This window comes from Aythya ferina, assembly GCF_964211825.1.
Source record: "Aythya ferina genome assembly, chromosome: 12".
Taxonomy (NCBI): domain Eukaryota; kingdom Metazoa; phylum Chordata; class Aves; order Anseriformes; family Anatidae; genus Aythya; species Aythya ferina.
This window is the reverse complement of record NC_140308.1, coordinates 11,308,673-11,325,533: the sequence shown is the minus strand read 5'-3', so window position 1 is coordinate 11,325,533 and position 16,861 is coordinate 11,308,673. Positions and strand designations below refer to the sequence as shown.

Here is a 16,861-nt window from a genome sequence, read left to right as displayed (position 1 = left end):
AAACTAAAAGAAGGTGGATTTAGAGGGGACATCAGAAAGAAATTAGGCATTGCAATGGGCTGACCAGGGAAGTGGTGGAGTCACCATCCCTGGAGGTCTTTGAAAGATGTTTAGATGTAGAGCTCAGTGATGTGGTTTAGTGGAGGACTGGTCAGTGTTAGGCCAGAGGTTGGACTGGGTGATCCTGGAGGTCTCTTCCAACCCAGATGACTCTGATTCTGTGATGCGATGCGGGTGGTACACCCCACAGGCCGCCTGGAGGACAAGCAGCTGCCCCATCACTGGAGGCACTGAGAGTCGAGGGGCTGCCTGAGGGCACGCCGCCAGGACAGGCTGCCAGGAGGCTTCTCGGGCAGCCCCTGAGGGGAGGCAGCGCCCGGGGCTCCGCCACCCCCGGGCAGGGCGAACGCCGAGCCCCGAACCCAGGCCGCGGCCCCGTTGCCCCGGCAGCGCCGCCCCCGGAAGCGGCGTTGGGCGGGGAGCGGAGCCCGGGGGACGGCGGCGCCGCCACCTGGCAGCGCCAGGCACCGGCCCCGGCCCCGAGCCCGGCTCTGCCTCTGCCGCTGCCGCTGCCGGTGGTGGTGGAGCCGCTGCTGCTGCTGTGTGCCCTGCGCGGAGCGGCGGCCCCGGCCCCGCCGCCATGTTCAAGAACACGTTCCAGAGCGGGTTCCTCTCGGTGCTCTACAGCATCGGCAGCAAGCCGCTGCAGATCTGGGACAAGAAGGTGCGGGGCGCGGCGGGGGCGGCGGGCACGGGGCGAGCCGAGGGTGCCCCCTCCCCAGCCCTGGGTGCCCCCTCCCCATCCTCCCCGCGTCGCGTCTCCCCCCGGCCGTTCTCGGGGTGCCTGCCCTAATCCCCTCCCCGGTGCCTCCCCGCTCCCAGACGCGTGTTTCGGCCTAACTGGGTTTCTGCTGGCTTAGCAAAAAGCAGAAGCCCCCCGAGGGGGCTGCCAGGAGGGATGGGGACGGGCACAGCCCACCCAGCCTGCTCCCAGGGGCAGGGAGCACGGGGCTGCTCCCATCTGCCCGTATTGGGGCTTCTGCGTGAGCGCCTCTGGTTTGGAAAGGGGTCGGCAGCTTGCACGCAGAGGGACGCCGCGTGCCTCTAGCCTGGGTGAAGCTGCAACAGCCTGGCCTGGCCCCGCTCTGAGGAAGAGGAGGTGGTGGTGGAGACCTGCAGCAGCTTGAGCTGCCCTGAGCGTGGTGGCACCGCCGTGTCCGTGCAGCTTGGGGTTTACATAAGCAACGTCTGTTTGTCCACAAGGCCTGGCCACGCTGGCCGGAGAAGATGAATGCAGAGTTTGCGGCGCTGTTGCCAGAGCAGCACCTGTGTGTGTGTGTGTGTGTGTGCAGGCTGCTTTTTGTCACCCGCTGTGGTGCCTGCGTGCAGCCAGCCCTTAGCACCGCCTGGGTGCAGCGGCCCCGCGCCCTGTGGGCAGCAGAGCCACACATGTGTGCTTGTCCTGCTTGGGCCTCTGTCCTGAGGGAGCACCTCTGGCTTGGGCAAGCTTCTTGCGAAGACTGCCTTGCTCGCAAAAGTGAACCTTGGAGTGGGTTTCCTGACTTCTTTACCTACGGATGTCAGTGCATTCAGTCTTTCAGTTCACTTTTGCATTTAAAATGGCTCGTAGGTTTGTAACGGCTTCGTCACTGCTGTTCTAACACCCTCGGTGCGTTTACGGCAGCAAGAGGCAAAGGGTGGCCCTTAGGACATGATGGAGCTGAGAGAGGAGTCCTCGCAGGTCACGCGTGGTGTCACATCTACACAGCTGCTCCAGAACCCCAGGTTGTGCTGTGGTTCTGTTTGTTGGGCGGTGTGAACTTAACACGGAGGGAAGTGCCACTGGTGGTCTGGGACTGCCACGCTGCTGAGGAAGCCTCCCCAGATTGATGCAGGACTTGCCAGGTCTGCAGCAGCGAGCAAGCAGTGTCTGGCATGGGCAGCGTGTGCTTGGTGGCAGGACACCGTGTCTGCTGGTGTGCTGGAGGCACGTGGACAGAGCCTGTACCCGGGCTGTCCGCTGCTGGGCTGGGTGCTTTCACAGCAGGCAAGCACAGTGACTGCAACCACAGTCCGGGTTGGAGAAGTGAGCAGGCCTGAAGTGAGTACATGATCAAAAGTCGTGAGGGTTTTTCCAGTTTTTTATTCATGGGGAAATGCCGATCTGTCCAAACACATCCCAGGAGTCTTACAGCTCTGGCATTTCTACTGGAGAGGGTTGTTTGGGGCTGGGGCATTGGGAAGGGTTATCTTTCCAATCTTGATGGTAATTAATACTACAAAAATGAAGATGAGCCAGCAGTGTGCCCTGGCAGCCAAAAAGGCCAGCTGTGTCCTGGGGTGCCTCGGGCACAGCACTGCTGGCTGGTGAGGGAAGGGATTGTCCTGCGCTGCTCCGCACTGCTGCGGCCTCACCTCAAGCACCGCATGCAGGTTTGGGCACCAAAATTAAAGCACATAAAGCTATCAGAGAGCATCCAGAGGAGGGCTACAGAGAAGAGAGAGCATAGGGTGTGGAGGGTGTGACATGTGAGGAGCTGCTGAGGACCCTTGGTTTGTTCAGCCCAGGGCAGAGCAGGCTGAGGGGAGGCCTCATGGCGGCCTGCAGCTCCCTCACAGGGAGCAGAGGGGCAGGCGCTGAGCTCTGCTCTCTGGGGACAGCGACAGGACCCGAAGGAACAACAGGGCCAGGCTGGGTGTGAGGGAAAGGTTCTGCACCGTGTTGGGGGTCAGACACTGGGACAGGTTCCCCAGGGAAGTGGTCGCGGTACCCAAGCATGTTGGTGTTCAAGAAGCATTTGCACAGCGCTTTAACATACAATCTGATCTGCAGACATAGGGTGTGGTTTTTAGGTGGTCATGTGTGGAGCCAGGAGTAGGCCTCCATCGAGTCTTTGGGGGCCTTTCCATCTCAGGCTAGTCTCTGATTCAAGGATCTCTGCTGTGTAAATTGAGCGAGGCTGTTTCTTGGCTGGTGTGGATCCAGCCAGCAGCAGAAGCGTGTCCCTGCAGGGAGCGGCCCGTTGCAGTGTCTGTCTGAGGTCTACATGCGTTAGGGAGAAGAATCACCACAAGCTCCCCCTGAGCCATGGTCCCTGCAGCGTGGTGGTGCTCCGCTGGCACTTCAGCCCTCTTCTGCCGCTGCTGGGCATGCCTCCCACCCCACACGTCCTCATGTGGTCTTTGTGTCTCTACAAAATTACCAGCAGATGGTGATTCTGTCCCCACTCCATCCACCCAGTGAAAAACGTGGGGAATCTCAAGCCTTTGTGACACGGGGAAAGCATGTCAAGCATGTCTTGTCTGGCCCTTGTAGGACACACACCACTTGCCTTGCTGGAGGCAGTAGGACATGAAAGTGTCTTCATTTGTCAAGAGACTGAAGCAGGGCACTAAGAGCCTTGCCTTGCTGTGTCATGTGGGAGTCCGTAGCGTCCCTCTGCAGGGCCAGATACAGTCCTGCCCTCCTCTCCCTTTGCCCCACAGCATATAAGCTCTGATGAGACCTGCCAGGCCCCATCCCTCCCAGCCACCAGTGTCCTGCCCCAGGGCCCTGTGGCTGGTCCTTAGGAACACAGCGACTGCCCTGTGGGGCTCCTTCCACCGGCCTCGTCCGTACTGCTGGTAGCTGCTGGTGTGTGCTCCCTTCTCCGGCCTTCCTCTGCTGCTGAGCCTCTCCTGGAGACCCGTCTGTGAGTGAGAGGGCTTCTGTTTGCCTTTTGTGTGGAGTTCAGAGCCCTCTGTTTGTTCCCGCGGCGTCCTGCCACCCTCGTCCCTCAGCCAGCGTGTGGAGACGCGCTTGCCAGTCTCCAGGAGACCCGCTGATGCTTTTCTGCAGAGCAAAGGGGAACGGCTTGGTGGAGCTTATCGGACCTACCAGTCCTTGTGCTGACTTTCCACGTGTTCTGCTGGCAAGTCAAGGCAGAATATCATGGCAATTTCAAATGGTGTTGGGAGGATGCATTCGATACACGTCTGAGCATCAAATGAGTGTTCTGCCAGCAGGATGCAGATAGCCTCTGTCTGCTCCTGCCTCTTGTCCTGCTGCCTCTCCTCGCCTGCCACGGGTGATGGTGATGGCACCAGCCATGTTTCACAGCTGCTGCTGTGGCTCCAGCCTCACACCAGCCCATCATCTGGTGATGGCAGCAGTTCGGGGGCAAACCTCCAGAGGTCGGCCTTGGGCCGTGCCGCTCTGGTTTGCTTTCCTCTGGCCTTTGTTACCTTGGCTGAGCGTGGCTAGGAGCAATGAGAGCTGTAGGGGATTCCTGTGTTAGGAGACAATGAATTGTCTGGAGCTGCTGCTCCCTTTAAGCCCTGAGAGGTTTGGGATACACATCTGTGAAATGAGCTTTTTCAGCTTGTCCTTAGCACATAATTTCCTGGTTATCCCAATTCAGAGGAAATTTGAAGGAGTTTTCTATTCTAAGAAGGCTACTTCCCTTTCTACCAGCTCCAAAAATCCACCTTTGTAGACTGAAGGCAGCTAGAAAATAGTAGCTGAGTAGAGACGTGGAGCGTTGTGTGTATCTTTCTAAAATTTCTGAAATTAGACCTTTCTGCCTCACCGTGAGGTAGAGGAAAGCCCCTTGGGATGGGGGCTATTGCAGAGCCACTGCTGGGAGTATCTCCTCTCTTTTCTGTTTCTTTTCATCCTCTTTCTGGCCGTGCTGAGGAAGACGAGTCGCTTCTTTTCTTTGTCTCTGTAATCTGGGGAAGGGAAGCTTTCCACAGGCTAAGGAAGGTGACCTGGTGGCAGACAGGAGCACTGCTGAGTAATCAGATTAAGCATGTTCAGCTGTTCTCTGTTACTGTCCTGTCCAGAGAAGTCCAAGCTCGAACCCTCTTGTGCATGGAGCCATCGGCTGCCCCTGGTGCCAGCCATCCTGCACAGCCTTTGTTCCATGGTGCTGTGTCGTGCCATGGGCAGGGTTATTTCCTGGTGTTCAGTCAGCGTGCTACACCCCTCTGGGTTACAGGGCTTAATTTCCTTTATGCTAGTTACTGCTTATAGAGACAGGTACATGGGGCTTCTGCTGGGCTGATGATTTAGGGGGGAAAATAAAGTTGCTGGCTCAGGTAAGGGGGAGAGTGGAAAAAGGCGTGGAGGCCAGATCTTGTGTGGTTGTTTTTTCCAGAACAGAGTTATAAACCCCCAGGTGCTGCATTTGATGCAGAGGTTTTGATACGGTTGTCCTGTGAGGATCCTCTCTCTGAGCTTAATGCTTTCTGGAAGCCTGGAGCAGGGTTACGAGCAGTCTGGCTGGCCAAGCTGCACTTAGCGGCAGGGGTGGGTGACCCAGGCTGAGGTTTTCTGAAACCACTTAGTGGTTGCTGTGAGCCAGGCAGGGAGGTGGGCTGCTTCGGCGCTCCTCTTTCTTCCAGCAGCGTGTGTGACATCCCCCAGGTAGGTCCCTATGAGGAAATGAACTTGGAAGGTAAATGGCCAAGCTTGTAAATCATTTTGTGGCTCCTGACTGGAGCCATCCCATTAAGAGTTTAATGTGTCCCGAACGTTAGCGGTGATAGGTGCTGAAGGAATTAATTTGTGAAATTGGAAGGAGATGCAATTTGCTGATCGAGCATTGAGGAAGGCTTAATTAGCAAAAGTGCCTTTTAAATTGAGATTAATATGATGGGAAGAGAGCTCATTCATTAAGGAAATAAATCCTCAGACCCTGGGATTCAGCGATCTTGCTTGTGGAGAAAAATGTGTTTTGGCTCCTGGTCCCTGCCTGGCCTTCCTGAGCTCTGTGGGGAGCTGGCTGTGCCCCTCAGCAGAGCAGAGAGTGGCTCTGTGCTTGTGTGCTCTGTGTTGTGAAGAGCTTGAAGCAGTCCCACGCCTGGTCCTGCATTTCCACAGGGACAGCCAGCTGTGCCCAGCAACAGGCTGGGGCCCTGTGGTGGCTGCTGGGCGCTCCCTTTGCTTGCCTCTGTGCTGCTGCCCAAGCTCGCTTTCACCCCTTATCGCCCTGTGGATTGCTCTTGCTCTGACGTTGTTCCTTTTGTTTGTTTGGGCGGTTTACATGAGGCTTGAGTCACTTGTGCTCGCTGTAGCGTGGGTGTACAAATTCATGTCTTGCACTCAGTCTTTGTGCAGCCACAGACGCTGCCTTGGAGGCCTGGCACTCTGGGGGGGTGATCAAATCTTGGAAACAGAGATGTCCAGGGCAGCAGGAGCCAAGAGAATATAGAGGGGTCTTCCCAGGGCCTTTTTTCCCTTGTCCATGTGTCTCTTGATTTCCGTCTTGAATGATGTCTGACCCGCTTCTCTTTCAGGTGCGCAACGGCCATATCAAACGAATCACCGATAATGACATCCAGTCACTGGTGCTGGAGATTGAAGGAACTAATGTCAGGTAGGAGAGGGCTGCTTCTGCCCTAGCGTGCCCTGGGGGCTTGGTCCTGGAGCTGAGTGAAAGATGTCGGTGCCCCGCAGACATTTCTCCAGGTTCTGCCGTGGTCTCTTTGTCCATAAACTGAAGGAAATGATCTGGGGTCAGATCGCTGCTGCCTCTCTGGCAGTGTGCTATGCCTCTGAGAATCACGGAGGGTGAGGCTGACAGGGACCTCTGGAGGTCATCTGGTCCAAGCCCCTGATCCCAACACCGTGTCAGATGGATTATGAAGACCTCCAAGGAGGGAGACTCAACAACCTCTCTGGGCAACCTGTGCCAGTGCTCCATCACCTGCACAGCACAAAAATGCTTGCTGAAGTTCAGAAGGAACCTCCTGTGCTCCAGTTTGTCCCCATTGCTTCTTGTCCTGGCACTGGGCACCACTGGAAATAGCCTGGCTCTGTCCTCTCTGCACCCTCCCTTCAGGTATTTACAGACACTGATGAGATCCCCCCGAGCCTCCTCTTCTCCAGGCTGAGCAGACCCAGCTCTCAGCCTTTTCTGTTAGGAGAGGTGCAATGCAACGACCTCTTCCTGGATATACTGGTGGATTTCCCTGTCATCCTCAGTGGGACTGAAGGGAGAGTCCTTTTATTTTTCCATTGCTTGGGAAAAAATGATGCGTTTGGTACCTGGCTCCCCCTCAGTACCAGATACAGAGAAGGCAGCCCTCTGCCTTCTGTATTGTTACTGCCAGAGGCCTGCCCTGCTGCTCTGCACATGTGACAGCCACTCCTGACAGCAGAAAGGAGGGTCACGGGGAGATTTATAGGGCAGATGTCGCTTCGCTTAGCCACCTTGTCCCCACCAAGTGGAGAGGAGGACGCGGGCTCCTCCGTCAGCGGGCTCTGTGTGGCCGCAGCCTGGGGCCTTTTTGGAGCAGGGTGCTCCTTATAAGGGAGCAGAGCCCATCTCCTGCAGGCTGCGCTGCTCTTCCTCCCGGGCTGTGTTGATACAGAACTTGCCAGGCATGACGTCTGCTTGGAGGGCTTGTGACCTCCGTCCTCCCGGCTATATACAGCGCGCAGGGCTCCTGCTGTGCTCTGGGGAGCTCTACCTGCTCGGGTGAGGAGGTTGTGTTAAGAAACAGTGCTGACATTGCTGTGAAATGAGGGAGGTGAAGCCATTCGAGGAGGTGTTTCCCACCCTGGATGGGAAAAGCAGGGTTTGAAATGCCATCTTTGGGCCTTTTGGCCTGTTCTCCCTGCAGCTTACCTCTGAAACTCTCCCTCCTGTTATAGAAAGCCCCGATCGTTGCTAAGATCTTAAGGTCACAGCTCTCTCTTCCTGCCTGCCCTCCAAGATTGCGTTAGGTCAAGTGAAAGTCTTGGGGCTGTGTGCTTTGTGCCATGTGAGATCCTAAAGCATTTTTCTGTTCCCCTTAGTACCACATACATCACATGCCCTGCTGATCCCAAGAAGACCCTGGGCATCAAACTACCTTTCCTCGTGATGATCATCAAGAACCTGAAGAAATATTTCACTTTCGAAGTGCAGGTGAGGAGGGCAGAGTGGGGAGGCCCGTCAGGGACTAGTGAGGAAGCTTCCATGGGGCCTGCACTATTACTGGGACTTTGACCCTAGCCACACGTGGTCCCCAAAGCCATGCTATCACGGCTGTACTGGGTCTTCTGTGAGCAGTCACAAGCTCACCTTGTCAAGTTCATCAGTCAGCTTACAAGCGTGACATAGCAGCTATTCCCGAAAGTGGGTCTGTTTGCTGTTAAAAATACTTGTGCTGCAAAATGAGGAAGTGAGAGGAGAGCCCCATCTCAGAGACAAGGGGAGCCTGAATCTAGAGCAGGTGCTGTCTCGGGAGCTGGAGGCCTCTGCCACCAGGCTCAGCAGCCTTTCTTTGTTGCCCCAGGTGCTGGATGACAAGAACGTACGCCGGCGTTTCCGGGCAAGCAACTACCAGAGCACAACTCGGGTGAAGCCCTTCATCTGCACCATGCCCATGCGGCTGGACGACGGCTGGAACCAAATCCAGTTCAACCTCTCGGACTTCACACGCCGGGCCTATGGGACAAATTACATTGAGACCCTCAGAGTTCAGGTAAGCAGCAGGCATGTCCTGCCCACAGGAGCCAACCTGTTGGTCTTCATGCTGGCTGGGACAGCCTTGCTGGAGATTGGGAACCTAGGCTTAGCCCCAGCTGGTTCCTCTGCCAGTCCAGCTCTTTGCAGAGCTGGGAGAGCAAAGGCCTGACTGAGATTGTGGAGGTCTTGATGGTGCCTCATGTCACCAGGCTAGACAGGGATGAAGGAGCCCATTTCCATCTTGTTTCTCTTGCTGGCTGTCAAGAGTCACAGCCCGCCTCAAACTCTCTGCAGCGTGCCATATATCCTGGATGGATGCTAGCTTGGAATTAGCTGTGTGCTGCTGTACTGTCCAAATTTACTGTGTCCAGTGGCATGTGTTATTTTGAGCATGCCTGTTCCTTAGTATGATGGGGGAGACTGCAGCGGTTCCTTGTGGGGTTACCCTGCGACCAGCAAACAGCCTGCCTGGGAAATGTCTGGCTTCCCACATACCCACGAGGGAGACTGGAGTGACTGCAGCTGGTAGTGGAGGCAGCACAGACCGGACGGTCCCATTCATGACCTCAGCTTGGCCCTAGAGAGGGAGTGTTAAAAATGCAGCAGGTTGAGAGTTGTCTTCCTGGCTATTGCTGATACTTGTGGAGAAGCAGAGGTGGGTTTGCAGCAAAGAACTCTTTGCTATGAAGCAGCTAAGACAGATCTCGATTGGTAGAGATACTGGAGGTTGGTCATGCTTCTCTCCAGTGACTCAGGCTGTCTCAAGAGCAGCTAACGCAAAGCAGAGGGCATGGGCCAATGTTTTTTCTATTATGTTCTGCTAGATTCAGAGTCGGTGAGGCCTCCTGAGAAGGCTTAGGCCAGGACACTTACAGTGAGTAGCCAAAATAGGTCTCCTTCCTTGCAAAACAAGGCAGGATGTTGGCTGCCTGGTTAGTTTTTGGTCCCCACAACAGTAAGAAGAGCTGGCATGCTGTGGCATGGTGTCCCCATACCTGTAGTGTGGGGAAGAGCGGAGCTGCTAGGGGGAAAGTACTGGGGGTGCTGGGCAGGAGAGACAGAGCATCTAGCAGCAATGGGCAAGCTGGAAGGACTTAGCGGGGGTGCAGGCTGCTGAGCCGAGCGGTCTACACTGCTGCACGACTGCAGAGCTGGATGTGGAGGAAAAAGGACTCACTCTCTTCCCTTTGACTCTCAGATACACGCCAACTGTCGCATCCGACGGGTGTACTTCTCTGACCGGCTGTACTCTGAGGATGAGCTCCCAGCTGAGTTCAAGCTGTATCTGCCTGTCCAGAACAAGGCCAAGGTGAGCTAGCTATGGGCAAGGAGGGCAGCAGCAGCAGCAGGGCCAGGCTAGTGTTAATCCGTTCCCTGCTGCCTGTACAATCCAGAATTTATTCCAACAGCAGAGTTGTCACCAGTCTTGGCCTGCGGCCAAGGAGCACCCTCTTTGTTTCCAGGATGAGCAGGCTGTCTGGCGGCTTGCTGAGTGGTTTTCCTGCCAAAGCACAGGGAAGTTGTCATTCCCATCTAGGAGCGGAGAGAGCTGTGCAGCTGCTCCCCGCGTCCTTTCTGTTCGTGTTGAAGGACGCTGGGCAGAGTGGCAGCCTCCCAGCATCTCTCTTTAGCTTTCCCCCGTGACTCAGCACGGTGCCTTTGCTATTCGCAGCTCGCTGCAGCTCCGCCCTGGTCTTCCCAGGGTGGTGGGGCTGCGGGGTGGGCAGGGGACAGGCAGGCCTGTGGCTGTCCAGCAGGAGGAGATGCTGAGCGCTGCGCTCCCAGTGACAGGACAGGAGCCGTTGGTGTACTAGCAGCAGTTTTGAGGCTCTGCAGAGAAGCACCTCCTTTGCCAGGGCCAGGCTGTCCCAGTGCAGATGCTTGTTTTAGCAGGGAAGATTCCTTGGCAGAATCTCAAGGATCTTGGGCGCTGATCTTAGTGGAAGATGGAGGCAGTGTTAACAGTAGGCAACACCTCTGAGGAGTCTATCACTGCCTTCTGGGCTGTCCAGGGAACTGTGAGCCCTCCCAGTACAGTCTTGGTGTTACTTGTATGTTTAGTGTCCTGCTAAGCATCTCCTTTCTTTTCCATGCTCTGTCCAGCAATAACACCACGTTCAGAAGAGATGCGAGAAATATTTGGGATCAACACAAGCAGGTGGAAGAGGAGGCCCTGCTGAAGCAAAGTTTTCGATCGGCTCACCTTGTCTAGGGTAGCTTTGACTCATCTGGTATCCCTCTTCTAGACAGGACACAATTAACCATGTAACAGGTCTGGGACTATGTTGTTGGTGTTTGAGTTGCACAGGATCAGTTTTCCTAACTGTTCCTAAAGTGCTGAGCCTACACACTGCAAGCAGCATAGTACCTGACCTCACGTTGCACAAAGGTTGCTCAAAGTGGCCACAGTCCCTTCGAATAAGGGATTCAGCAGGAATTACAGGGTTAAGTGTGCCCTCTTGAAGACACCAACTTTATCTTTTCTTTCCTTGTTTTCCATCTCTTATTTTATATATGCTCTAAGTATGGATGTAATACTCGCTCTTGGAAAATTATTAAACATATGACTTTGGTTGTTTGTAAGTCTTCTCCTGGCATCTTCCTCCTCTGGTGGGTCCTTTAATTTCCATGTGCTAGCACTGTGGAAAGTGCTGAGGAGTTTCTTTAGGAACTTAAATGTTGGGATTTGTCTCTGAATTTGTCTTTGATTGGCAGCCTCACTTTTTAAAGGTCAGCACAGATGTGGACAATGATAATCTGGAGAGAGGAAAAATGACAAGGTTTCAGTAGAAGAGACAAGATCTGCTATACACAGTAGCTTATTCCAATTCAAGAACTGGGGATAACTGACCTGTGACAAAACCTGTAGTTTTCACTTTTGGTACATGGAAATGGGTTTTTCGTTCCCTGCTTATTTGAAGCCATTTTCCCAGCAGTGACAAATTGTTCTTACCTGCTTGTTAAACGGGCACAGCTCTGATAGCTGTGTAGTTAAACAACTCAATCCTGCTCTCAGCCAGGCATTTAGCAGCTACTTATAGCAAAAGGCACACAATAGCCTTCCAACTGCCAAATTGTTCCTTTCCCTGGGGATCAAAGGGGAGGTTTAGCAAAGCAGCAGAACAGAAGCAAACAGAAGCGGAAGTCTTTTCCTGTTCTGAAGCTGCCCTTCCCTGTCTCAGACCAATTTGCCTTTGTTGTGGAAAGGCATACTGAGAGGAGGCTGCAAACCTCTACCAGTAACGGAGAAAGTCTGGGAGAATCTGGTGCCTTTCCTCCCCCGGGCCAAGCCCCAGCAGCTCCTTGGGCTGGTGGGTGCCATGGGCTGGTTCTGGTCCCTCCCTGGTTCTGGGCTGTGCAGCAAATTGGGAAAACTTCCCCATACATCATTGTCCTGTAAAACAAAGCTGGTGTCCACGGGAGGAGAGTGTGCTGGGGGACATCTGCCTTGAATCTGCACCAGATTCTGCGTTCAATGCAGCTGGTTTAAGGGCTGGACATTGCTGACTGAGGGTACACAGCTGCTCCTTGACACGGGCTCCCCATGGGTCACCTATAATGCACTTGCCTTACGTGCACCTTGAAGCTGCCATGATTTGAAAGGGAAGTACTGACCCTATGCTGCCAGTCGGTGCTGAAGGCTTTATGGCGAAAATCTTTAACTTTTATAGCAGTTGGATAGCTTGGTAGTTCCAAGGAGCCACAGCAAGGAAGCCCAGGAGGGAAGGCACCATCCGTCTTGCTTTGATGTCTGTCGTGGCTGGACTTGAGCTTTGTCAAGTGGAGTCGAGCTGCACCGGGTGCCAAGGATCAGTCTGAATGAAGTCTATGGCTGGGCTTTCCTGACAGGTTTGCAAAGCTCGCCAGGCCTGCGGGAGCAGGGGAGTCAGCTGCTGAGGGAATCCATCAAGCCCCGACGAGGTAAAGCATCCTTAAAGCGTCCCTTCCCGCAGGGCCTTGCTCAGGAGCACATTTGCAGAAGTTGCTCACACGGAACGGCTGCTGCCTTTCCTAGCCCACTGGGCTCCCACCGCTGGCTGTCCCCTGTCCATGGAGGATTTGGTCCTGCTCTTGGTGCCCAACCTTAACTGCATTAACACAGGCTGGGCTCCCCGGGTCCCCGAGCTGGCTGCCTCCCTCCGTAGAGGGATGCGATGGGCCCTGCTGCCAGTTCCGGTGCAGTCTCTAGCAGCTGTTCCAGTGTGTTCACCGGAATGAACTCCTAGCCACAAGCCCTTACATCTATGTGGGCTCTGTGTATATATTTTTAATATGAAGGAGAATACTGAATCTTCCTGTTTATATGCTGTACGAGGTGGAGCATCATCAGATACTGTCCCTTTCCTGTAGGGGCAGATTGCGGTGGGTTTATAGAGTGCAGTTCAAGAATCATCCTATTTTAATCCTGCTCTCCCGTTGGAACTTTAACTATCCCATTGTTCTGAAGGCAAGGAAAGTCGGGATGTTCTTTCCCCTCCACACAGGAGAAGAGGATGCCACTGGCAGACAGGCCAAAATACCACAGGAATTGCATCAGTAGTCGCTTTCTAGAGTAGATGTGCATTAGCAAGGCTCCTGTGATGAAGGGTACAGCTTTTTACTGCTTGGGTTAAGGCTCTTGGCCCAGCTGGGATGCAGTATCCCCCTACGTGGGAAGAGTGGATGCAGGAGGGATGCAGGTCCGCAAACGGGAGCCTGCCCCGTGGATGGCTGCTGCAAGCGTGTTCTCCATGCAGAAGTGCACAGTGGGGTTTCCTGGGAAGGGTTTCTGCCCTTTGTGCTCTGTGGCCTGGGCAGAAGTCTTTGTGTCCAGCCCAGTGGAGCAGCAAGACACTGGTACAGGCTTCTGTCCCTGCTTCTGGCTCTGCCCTTGCTCTTTGTCCCCTTGCTGTTAAGGGATCCTGACATAAAGCACCAAGAGCAGGACCACATGCAGGGAACCCTGCTCTGGAGTGTGCTGAGGTGTGGGACAGGAACCCTCGTGGGCTGGGCTGTCTCCTTGGCTCCTTGCCTTGCAGAGGAGTAAGTCTCATTTGCTTCTGATCATGGAGGTGGTATCCAGGAATCAAGAAGATCTGGGCCAAACTCATATTCTTGCCCTTTTTGCCTTCCTTTCTGTATCTTCCTGGAAGTCTTCTGCTAAATATTGCCCTCGCTGCAGAGGGATTATACCTCCAGCATGATGCTAATCCTCTGCAGCTGTTGTCCAGTGTGGGTTGGGTGGTGCTGGAAGCAAGGGAAATATTTATCTTAAGTTTTGCCATTGGATACTGCCCAGGAAAAATGAATGGCCGTACTGGGGGCTTTTGCCACTTCTGCACGCAGTGGGAGGTGACCTTCCTGCCATGTGCAGGAGGGGACTGAGCGCTTCCCCGGTGAGCTGCACCAAGCAAGATTTTATTTGGATGAGGGAGCCATAACAGCTACCCCTGGTACTGGGTGGGGAAAGCCTTGGTGTTGCTGGAGGTGAGAAGCTGATGGATGTGAAGTTGTGCTGAAACAAACCTGCGGGCTGTCTGCTTTGCCGTCACCTTGTTGCCCCCATGGCGACGTTCCTCCCTGTGAGATGAAGGCTCTGGCATTCTTCTGGCAGAGCCACCTTAGCACCACTGTGCGCCCCTGCCCAGGTAGCATCCCGAGCCACAGCCCTTCCTCACAGTGTGCTATGATCATAGCAAGTGGCTTTCCACGATTCCCTTGACTCCACAGCTCTTCCCTCCGTCCTCCTGCAGCAGCATTTCCTCTGGCCTTGAGGCAGGCTGTCAGTGCTTGGCGTGTCCTGGCCCCGGCTCTTCCTCTACGCTGAGCCCAGCTTCCTCTCTGCTTTCCAGGTCCTCTCCCTGCAGCACGCAGGGATCCCTGCCCCGGCTCTGCAGAGGAAGAGGAGGGTGGAGGCTCCTGCTGCAGAGGAGGAAGCACATCAGCCCCTGTGACAGCACTGAGCAGGCAGAAGCAAGTGCTCCCTCCCTGGGGCAGTGGGTGCTGCAAGGAGTCGCTCTGGGTGCTGCTGGCCATGCTGGGGCTCCTCATGGCCATAGAGGTGGCCCCAAGTGTGCCTGGCCCCTGGCCGGGAAGGGGAACGGGGCAGGAGGAGCCACCCTGCCCTGTGCCCTGCAGCCACAGGCTCTGGTCCTGCCTGAGCCCCCAGGGCATTGCGGCAGGGGGATGTGTGTGCAGGACAGCTGAGGACAGCCTCATTGCCAGCCCTGCATCACCTCCTGCCCCTCCGCGGCACAGAGCTGTGGGGGCCCCATCCCAGAGGATGCCGAGTTGCGGGTCTTTTCCAGGTTGGGCTTCTCCAGGCTATTTTGGGAAGCTGGGACTGCCCAGTGGGGGTGTATCCTGGCAGGGCTCAGCTGAGCGGGACTCCACGCGAGCCATGGGAAGCTGCTGGGACAGGCGAGGTGCTGGGCTCCGACCGGGCCCTCGCTGGGGCTGAAGGGCATCCAGGGGTGCCCTGAGGGGCTTGTCTTATGGCTGGAGGGGCGCAGTCCCCACTGGGGGCATGCAGGGCAGAGCAGCAGCCAGCAGCGAGGAGCCTGAGCCCTGCCGAAATGCTGGAGGTTGTCTCTGGCAGGTCCCTGGCTGCTGTCAGCAAGCGTTTCCAGATGGCCCCAGGCTCCTGGCACCAGCTCCGCTGCAGCATCCGGGGAAAACTGGGGGTGGGAAGTGACGTCCCAGCTGGCCTACACAGGACGGCCCCGGCCCCTGTTCCCACACGGCTCCTTCCCCTATCAGCCTGCTCCCAGGCCTCGTCCTCCGCTGCTGCCCCTGCCCCAGCAGCGAGGAGCTGCCCCTGGCTGAGGCAGGGCCGCCTACAGAAGAGGACGGGCATCCTCCACCAGCTCCGGGGCATCTCGGGGTGCCAGGTGCTGGGCTCCCCCCGCACCCTGCTCCCTTACAAATCCTCAGCACCCCCGGGGGAGCACAGCTGCCGTGGGAAACACACCCACCGTGGGAGCTGCGGCTGTGCTGACCTCCGGCGCTGTCTCGGCGGGGGCGGTGAGTCCCAGCCACACGTCACCTTTTGGCCGGGCTCGCCCTTTTGTAGCCCCCCAGTTTGGAGCAGGCTGGGCCCACCCGTGGCTCCACAGAGCCCCCCCAGGTGCGGCACCAGCAGTGGGTCCACAGAGGGCAGTAAGAAATGCATTTGTGTTGTGGGATTTTTTTTTTCCTCCTTGTGTTTCCTGGGCCAGAGCTAAATCAGGCAGCGTGGCCTCAGGGGGCTTCCCATCCCTCCCCCCGCCCCCCAAATCTGGAGGAAACGAAGGTTAAAACCTAATAAAAAGGGAGCAAATCTCCAGCATGGCCTGGCAGGTGAAAATCAACAGCACAAAGCCACCTGGAAGCGTGATCCCCCCATGTGTCAGCATTTCCTTGTCCCCCGTGGGGCCGTGTCCCCGCGTCCCCCAGCGAGCTGTGGCGGGGAGGGCCAGGGGCTGGGTGTCCCCTGCCGTGGGGCTCCCTGGTGCCAGGGCTGGCAGCGTGGGGCAGCGGGGTGGGAGCCAGCAGCCGTCCCGTCCCGTCCCGTCCTTCCCTTTTAAAGCAATTAGCGGCGCTGGGAGCTGGCTGCAGCCCGGCCCGGGCACCCTGCCAGCAGCCCCAGGCCCGGAAGCGGGGGCGCGGGCTGGGGGCTGGTGACAGGGACGGGTTTGTCTCCATCGCCGGGCTGGGGGCACAAAGGCTTCGTGTCCCCCCTGCTGCTTGTGACTGAGGGGGAAGGGGGAAGAGGAAGCTCCTTCTGGGGCTGTCGGGGGTATGGAAGAGTGGCTGGAGCCCCGGGGAAAGCAGGGTGGGAATGGTGGCTGCTCCCTGCCCCCTGTCAGAGACACCCGCACCCGTTGAGAGGGGAAACTGAGGCAGGGCAGGCCCCATGCGGCCCCATCTCACTGTGGGGTCAGGGAGCGTGCAGGACTCCTGAGGGCCAGAGGTGGGATGGGGGACATGAGTTGGGGTCTGCACCCAGGGGGCAGCCCAGCCCCTCGCTCCCGTTAGCACCGGGTCAGGCTGCCTCGGGTACGGGGCTGTGGTGTGGGTCTGACCCCACAGCCCCCCAGGGCAGCAGCTCAGGCCCCCCAGCTCCTGGCCAAGCCAGCGAGGTGCAGCCACCACGGCCATGGGCATCGCCTGCCTCAGCTCCTGCCTGCCCACGGCCGCCCTCATGAGTAACGTTTTTCCCTGGAAAACAAAATATAAATAAATAAACCCTACGCTAGGATCTAATCTCTCCCACTCCCAAGCTCATTCCTCTGATCTCCGCAGCTCCTCCAGCTTTCATCTTCCCTGAGGAGAAGCTGCCGTGTCCCGGGGAGCAGCCAGCAGGACGCGGCCGGCCCCGTTCCCACAAGAAAAGCCCCGGGCCTGCATGGGGACGGGGGAAGCACAGCACCACTGACCCGTCCCCCCCCCCCCCCGAGCACCCC

General features: G+C 56.6%; 1 protein-coding gene across 3 annotated transcripts; it reads left to right on the top strand.

The window, feature by feature from the left end:
- Positions 1-502: 502 nt before the first annotated feature.
- CFAP20 (cilia and flagella associated protein 20) lies at positions 503-11,021 on the top strand (the record flags this gene model as incomplete). 3 transcript variants are annotated; one of them, XM_084533625.1, is made up of 6 exons in its annotated part: positions 503-724; positions 6,280-6,359; positions 7,784-7,895; positions 8,266-8,454; positions 9,637-9,747; positions 10,542-11,021. In XM_084533625.1, the coding sequence occupies exons 1-6, from the start codon at positions 641-643 to the stop codon at positions 10,545-10,547; spliced, it is 582 nt and encodes a 193-aa protein (XP_084389751.1). In that variant the 5' UTR covers positions 503-640. The 3 variants fall into 3 exon arrangements, with proteins under 3 accessions (XP_084389751.1, XP_084389750.1, XP_084389749.1); XM_084533623.1 differs by having other exon boundaries at positions 523-724; positions 6,280-6,824; XM_084533624.1 differs by lacking the exon at positions 10,542-11,021 and having other exon boundaries at positions 9,637-9,756.
- Between the last annotated feature and the right edge of the window lie 5,840 nt (positions 11,022-16,861).